Source organism: Branchiostoma floridae, chromosome 1 (genome assembly GCF_000003815.2).
Source record: "Branchiostoma floridae strain S238N-H82 chromosome 1, Bfl_VNyyK, whole genome shotgun sequence".
In the NCBI taxonomy this organism is placed as follows: Eukaryota; Metazoa; Chordata; class Leptocardii; order Amphioxiformes; family Branchiostomatidae; genus Branchiostoma; species Branchiostoma floridae.
Genome location: NC_049979.1, coordinates 254980 through 262288, shown reverse-complemented (window position 1 = coordinate 262288; position 7309 = coordinate 254980). Strand labels below are relative to the sequence as shown.

Sequence of the window (7309 nt, the reverse complement as noted above, 5' to 3'; positions counted from 1 at the left end):
GCCAGTACTCACCGTGAGACAGGATGAAGATGAGAGGATGCCAGTACTCACCATGAGACAGGATGAAGATGAGAGGATGCCAGTACTCACCATGTGACAGGATGAAGATGAGAGGATGCCAGTACTCACCATGAGACAGGATGAAGATGAGAGGATGCCAGTACTCACCGTGAGACAGGATGAAGATGAGAGGATGCCAGTACTCACCATGAGACAGGATGAAGATGAGAGGATGCCAGTACTCACCATGTGACAGGATGAAGATGAGAGGATGCCAGTACTCACCGTGAGACAGGATGAAGATGAGAGGATGCCAGTACTCACCATGAGACAGGATGAAGATGAGAGGATGCCAGTACTCACCGTGAGACAGAATGAAGATGAGAGGACGCCAGTACTCACCATGAGACAGAATGAAGATGAGAGGACGCCAGTACTCACCATGTGACAGGATGAAGATGAGAGGATGCCAGTACTCACCATGTGACAGGATGAAGATGAGAGGATGCCAGTACTCACCGTGAGACAGAATGAAGATGAGAGGACGCCAGTACTCACCATGAGACAGAATGAAGATGAGAGGACGCCAGTACTCACCGTGTGACAGGATGAAGATGAGAGGATGCCAGTACTCACCGTGAGACAGGATGAAGATGAGAGGATGCCAGTACTCACCATGTGACAGGATGAAGATGAGAGGATGCCAGTACTCACCGTGAGACAGAATGAAGATGAGAGGACGCCAGTACTCACCATGAGACAGAATGAAGATGAGAGGACGCCAGTACTCACCGTGTGACAGGATGAAGATGAGAGGAGTTTTGGCGTCTGACTCCTCGAACACCTCCTTCAGATCGAAGTCTCCCGTAGACAGAAACTTGACCCCCATCTTCTCCTCCACAAAGGATCGGATGGAGGCCTTCAGCATCTCGGGCTGCAGGATCTTGATCAGAAGGAGCCTCTGGAAGGCAGTCAGCTCCTCCCACTTGAAGAGGACCTTCTTAGCGGAAGTCTTGTGTGTGCTTCTCTCCTGTGTGCCTGAACCTGGCCTGGAGCTGACAGACCTGCCAGAACCTGGTCTGGAACCGAGCCCTGAGAGTGGGAACAACACTTGTGTAGTGAGAGACTTTTTGGCTTGTCATATTAAACAAATGCATATATATATATATATATATATATATATATATATATAGTTTATTGCAAATTCATGCCCGAGGGCTAATTGCAGGTAACATGAAAGGAGACAAGCAAGCAGTGTAGAACAGTATAAAATGTCTCTAGTCTACGATCTCTAAACTGTAACTTTTTTGGTTCGACTTCCTTGATGGAGACGGTGGAAGACAAAGGATCCCACCTTTTCTAAAGTATAATGTGTGATATATGATGTCAAATACAACATTCCATATGATACAATACACTGACAATACCCCGGTAACCCTAACCCATAAGTTTCCTCCTTTTGCAGCACATCTTGGGTCATGAGAGAATATGCAGGTCCTCACCTTTAATCTCCTCCAGAGGAACGTAGCGCGTGGCCATGGCGTGGAAGGGGTCGTCCATGCGCAGCAGCAGCTGCCACTGCTCTGGGCTGGACACCAGGCTGTGGCACAGCTGGCTGAACTCCTCCATGGTGGAGCAGACGTACTGGCACTGGCGCCACTTCTCAGCCGTCAGCCACTTCGGCATCGTGCTCTTACCTGCAGCAAGGTCATGACAGTCAGCACTGGATACATGTAAGCTATGCTACTTACCTGCACAAGGGCATGGCAGTCTGTATCTGTATCTATGTAGCCAGTACAACCGCCCTTCGGCGTAACACACCAGCTTCTGTATCTGTATCTATATAGCCGGTATAACTGCCCTTCGGCGTAACACACCAGCTTCTGTATCTGTATCTATATAGCCGGTATAACTGCCCTTCGGCGTAACACACCAGCTTCTGTATCTGTATAGCCGGTAAAACCGCCCTTCGGCGTAACACACCAGCTTTGCAGTCAGCACACTGGATACATGCTCGCTATGCTAAACCATCTTCTAAAAGAACAAGCTATGTCTGAAAAATTGCAGATGAACATTCTTAACTTCAACCCGCAGATGTGATGACATAACAATTTTCATGACAAAATCCTGATCCTACAGTGACAACAGTTTCTATGTGGCTCATAGATATGATATTTCAATTATGTGTTTTTTATAGAGAACATTCAAGAGTACATTGCTTTGGTGACAGATAGCCCATGTTGTTTTGATACAAAACAGCTATTCCCCTGCTGAAGCGTGTGAAAGTCTGAGAAGAAGATGCGGTACCTATGAAGTGTGAAAGTCTGATATTAAGTTACCTATGAAGGGAGTGGTGCCGCTGACACTGCTGAAGCATGTGAAAGTGTGAGAAGCTAAGGTACCTGAGAAGTGAGTAAGTCTGAGAAGATATGTACCTATGAAGGGAGTGGTGCCGCTGACACTGCTGCGCCTGCTGCTACTCGGGGTGAGGTTGGGGCTGGACGGGTCGCTCCCGATCCCTGCCTGCATCTCCAGCCTCTGCATGGGGGTTAGGCCTGCAAGCAACACACATACGTCACAAAACGATGTATGCGGTGCTCGAAATACCCACTTGCGCACTTGCAAATGCAGCCACACTCAAAACAATGGTCCATTTCACTACAAAGAAATATCTTAGGTAGAATATTTGACTCCCACTACGTTTTAAATCATACAAGGCTAACTGCCTCTGTTAGATTGACTGTAAAACTTAAGTAGAATGACTATAAACTATACTCTTCTTTGCTCTTGGTATTTTCTTAGACCAGTAAGCCCCAAAACGTGTGAATGTCTGATCATACAATCTGTTAATTTTCAAATAGGTCCAACATCCGTTTTTTTTCCGGTCCGGTTTCAACGCCTCGTACTGACCATCAAACCAACATGACCTCACTTTCCTAATGAATCAGGTGGTTTGAATCTGAAGTTTGTGTACTGACCGTCGGTTTGCTGCTCCGTCTCTGCGTCCATCATGTTGGCGAAGATGGGCGTGTGGAGGAAGATGAGCCACTGCTTCTCCACCAGACCCCCCAGGCTGTTCAGCACCTCAGACAACGTGCTCTGCACAGCGTTATTCCTGGATTGTACAAAAAACAACAACTCAACTTTCGTTTTGACACCAAAAAATCGGGCAAGTGGGGTTGGACATGCATGTCCAATTGGCACTTTCACTTCACTCACTCACTATCCATGGTTAGATTATACTGCTGCTGGGTTCCCTGACGCAGGGGTAGGCAGCAGTCGGCCAGTCTTCACACTCCGCTTCCATTTGGCTCTGTCCAGTGGGTCGACCCCTGTCAGACCGCACTCCTTCAAGTCCCTGCTGACACAGTCCCTCCAGGTTTTCCTAGGTCTACCACGACCTCTGTTGCCAGATACTTTCAGTTTGGTGATCTTATTGATGCAGTCACTAGATCTTTCAACGTGCCCAAACCATCTAAGACGGCGGGACTGCAGCACTGAGATGATGTCCAGAATACCAAGTTTATCAAGTAAGCTAGATGAAGGGGTCTCATCCCGGGGTTTGACGCCACAAATCCATCTGATCATGGCACGGTCATTGCGGCGCAACCGCTGTAGATCCGAGGTGGTAGGTGCCCAGGTTTCACTCCCATGAAGCATGGCCGCACGTACACAGCAGTCAAACACCTTGCCACGGGTTTTGAAGGGTAGGTGCCTGGAAGTAAGGATGGGCAGGAGCTTCTTGAATTTACCCCAGGCAATGCAGGATCTGGTGGTGACTGCAAGCTCACACCCGCCACCAGCACAGAGCATGTCCCCAAGGTAACAGAAGCTGGCTTCCACGTCCAGGACCACTTCATCCACTGTGACTTGTGTTGTAGGGCGGCCATCCAGTGGCCTAGCTTCCCCTCGACACCGCGGACATGTGTAGTTCTGCACAGCTAGCAGACTCCCTCTTATGCCACAGCATCTCTTGTGGACCCAGAAGTTACAAACTGTACACTGGATGGAGTTAGCACCCACCCCGGAACGGCATACAGCACACGGGAAAGATCCAGTTTCCTTCAGTTTGTTCAGTCCTTGACCAGAAATCATGAACTTTGTCTTCCCCATGTTAACCCGCAGGCCTTTGCGTTCCATGCCCGACTTCCATGCCTTCAGTCTAGCGATGCATTCTTCCAGGGTGTCAGCGATGATCACCAGGTCGTCTGCGTACAGGAGCTCCCAGGGGACTCCAGTGCGGAATTCACGAGACAGAGCTTCCAAAACGAGGATGAACAGCAGGGGACTGAGGACAGATCCCTGGTGAACGCCAACACCAACGCCGAACTCCTCGCTGTACTGTCCGTTCACTCGCACACGGCTCCTGGCATTTGCGTACATGGCCTGGATCACCCTCACGGCCCACTCCTCAACACCAAGACTTCTCAGTGCCCACCACAGCACCCTTCTGGGAACTCGATCGAAGGCCTTCTCCAGATCGACAAAGGCGAAGTACAGAGGTTTGTTTGCGGCTATGAACTTCTCTTGCAGCTGGCGCACAATGAAGATGGCATCGGTGGTGCCTCTGCCAGGCACAAAGGCAAACTGAAGGTCGTCGATGTTGACCATCTTACGAATAGCTGAGTCCAGCACACGCTCCAGTAACTTCATGACATGGTCGGTGAGCTTGAGGCCTCTGTAGTTGCCTCGGTCCAGAGCCTCACCTTTCCCCTTGTAGAGACTGAGAATGATGCTCTTCTCCCACTCAACCGGCACAGTTCCGTTCCTGAAGACCGCTTCAGTCAGTTGTCTAGTCAACTCGATGCCCTCCTCGCCAGCTGCCTTTAGCATCTCAGCGTTGATGCCAGAAGGGCCCACAGCTTTTCCAAACCTCATCTTACTCAGTGCCTTGCTGATCATCTCAGTAGTGACTGGTGGAGCAGGTCCTACAACTGGAGCAGCCTCTGGAAGCTCATCCATTGGCCAGTCAAACTCCACGTTCAAGAGCCTGTTGTAGTGTTCGACCCAGGCCTTCATCTTATCCTCTTATACTTGCCCTGGACAAACGGACTAGTGAACTTTTCCAACCCTGTTAATGCTACAAAAAGACAGCACAACAGTTTTTGTACCTACCTCATGATGCTGGTGCAGAGCAGGAAGGAGAACATGAGCTGGTGATGAGCGAACAGCGCCTGAGACACGACCTTGTACACAGACTCCGTCAAGGTGTCAATCATCTTCATCAGGTGGGCTGCAGGGAGGAAAAAGTCACAGTCTTTTTCCTGATACTGTTTTGCTTCACTTTGATACATACATTGTTAAGCATTTGCTTTCTACCTTCTGGTGCATGGATGTCTTTAAAAAAACAAAATTTTCTCAAGATTTTGCAAAAAACGAAAATATCTTGTAACCATTGGAGCCTTAAGGGTTCCTCCTCTTGCAACCTGGCGAGAAAAAGGTGACGACCCAGCCTGACACTAAAAAAAGTGCTGGAGCGGCATTCTTCGAGGCACTGCGTAATACGAGACATTTCTACCATTGCTATTCTTCATGAAAACATTCTACTTGAGCACCTTTAAGTCTTGTCCAACTAGATCTGAATACCTGTTAAGTCTTGTCCAACGAGATCTGGCTTCTTTTTCACAGTGGCAGGTGCCGGGTGGGAGATGTCCGGACTGCTGCGTGCGCTCTGCGGACGGAGCGTACCACTCAGGGGTCGCGCGGGGGTGCCCGGGGCGAGGGACTGCTTAATGTTGAGGTAGTCGACGCACTGTCGGAACATGCGCTGGAACCAGGGCAGGGAGAACTGGTACATGACGTCCACCATGGCCAGGTCAGCCAGCACAAAGTACAGCACCGCGCCTCGCGTGGCAACCTGCGGAACATTCATTTATTCAGTCTTACCACATATGTGGGAGGATTGACATAACAGGTGACTATAGCCTCTGCAAGACGTTAACCAGGAGACCAGATTGTAAGGTTTGATCCACTCACACTGGGAAGGACCCCTACTCTTTTTGATAAGTGCTGTGGGTTCTTTAACATACTTGAGGTGTGGCTCTTCCCAAACACGGGACCTCCATTTAACGTCCTATGCAAGGGACGACCCTAGCCAAAGCTAGGTACTCATTTTTTACCTGAGTGAAATGAGGAAAGTTGTGTAAAGTGCCTTTCCCGAGGGCACAAGATCGGTGACATGGTGAGTCTAGGGACCCCTCGATTTTGAATCCTATCGAGCACCTAGGGTGCAACATTCCTATAGGCGGATCCGGGGGCATGTTCCCCGGAAAATTCTGAAATCTAGACCCTCTGAAACGCTATTTCCTGCATTTTGAGGAGTAAATTTTGCTGGTAGACAGCTCTTCAACGACATCTGTTTTGGTGAATGACACAAGGGCGAAAGTTTTATTACATCTTTACATAATCAATTTTTGTCTGTCACAGAGGACAGAATATGCAAATTTTTTTTCCGCCCCAAGCTGCAAAATTCTGTCAAAGGACTGAAGGATGGGTGCTAAGTTAATATAACATGACAATGTAATATGACAGACATTCCTGAAACCCCAGTTTCATCCCCACTCACCGGCAGGTACTTCTGCCTGGCCTGGTTGATGTTCTTCTCCGTCTCCTCCGACTCCCCGACCCTCTGGGTGATCTCAGCAGACATCTGCTTACTTCTCTGCAGGGTCTCAATCAGGTCCTGGTCATCCAGGATGTGGCCTGAAGATGAAAGACACACAACAGTTTTTAATCTATTTTCTATTCATTTTTTAACTTATTGGTTTGGCTGTTCAGCATGCACAGCCAGGGCTGCCCAACTACAAAAACTGTAGCCTGCTGCTATTACAAAGGGCTAGCCCTGCTGGCAAAAACAGAGACAACATGGCATAGATGACATCAAATGAAAAGCCTGTATAGTACACTGTTTGTGTACCTTCTGATTTCCGCAGAAGACTAAGTGACTTACCCTCTGATTTCTGCAGCAGACTGAGTGACTTACCCCCTGATTTCTGCAGCAGACTGAGCGACTTACCCTCTGATTTCTGCAGCAGACTGAGCGACTTACCCTCTGATTTCTGCAGCAGACTTACCCTCTGATTTCTGCAGCAGACTGACTGACTTACCCTCTGATTTCTGCAGCAGACGAGCGATTTACCCTCTGATTTCTGCAGCAGACTGAGTGACTTACCCTCTGATTTCTGCAGCAGACTGAGTGACTTACCCTCTGATTTCTGCAGCAGACGAGCGACTTAACCTCTGATTTCTGCAGCAGACTTACCCTCTGATCCCTGGAGCCGACTGAGTGACTTACCCTCTGATTTCTGCA

At 48.9% G+C, this 7309-nt stretch overlaps 2 protein-coding genes across 2 annotated transcripts in view; both read right to left on the bottom strand.

The window, feature by feature from the left end:
• The window catches only part of LOC118406705, a 12653-nt gene extending 7633 nt beyond the window's left edge, over nucleotides 1-5020 (bottom strand). The window contains exon 1 of the mRNA XM_035807008.1: nucleotides 3216-5020. Coding sequence (XP_035662901.1) covers nucleotides 3238-5019 — 1782 coding nt within the window. The 5' untranslated portion in view covers nucleotide 5020 and the 3' untranslated portion in view covers nucleotides 3216-3237. The remainder of the gene's footprint in view (nucleotides 1-3215) is intronic.
• Nucleotides 1-7309, bottom strand: part of LOC118420308 (dynein heavy chain 6, axonemal-like) — a 50251-nt gene that overhangs the window by 13696 nt on the left and 29246 nt on the right. The window contains exons 27-33 of the mRNA XM_035827058.1: nucleotides 6566-6702; nucleotides 5587-5857; nucleotides 5116-5233; nucleotides 2979-3115; nucleotides 2436-2555; nucleotides 1503-1697; nucleotides 793-1092 (exon numbers count right to left, since the gene is read on the bottom strand). Coding sequence (XP_035682951.1) covers nucleotides 793-1092; nucleotides 1503-1697; nucleotides 2436-2555; nucleotides 2979-3115; nucleotides 5116-5233; nucleotides 5587-5857; nucleotides 6566-6702 — 1278 coding nt within the window. The remainder of the gene's footprint in view (nucleotides 1-792; nucleotides 1093-1502; nucleotides 1698-2435; nucleotides 2556-2978; nucleotides 3116-5115; nucleotides 5234-5586; nucleotides 5858-6565; nucleotides 6703-7309) is intronic.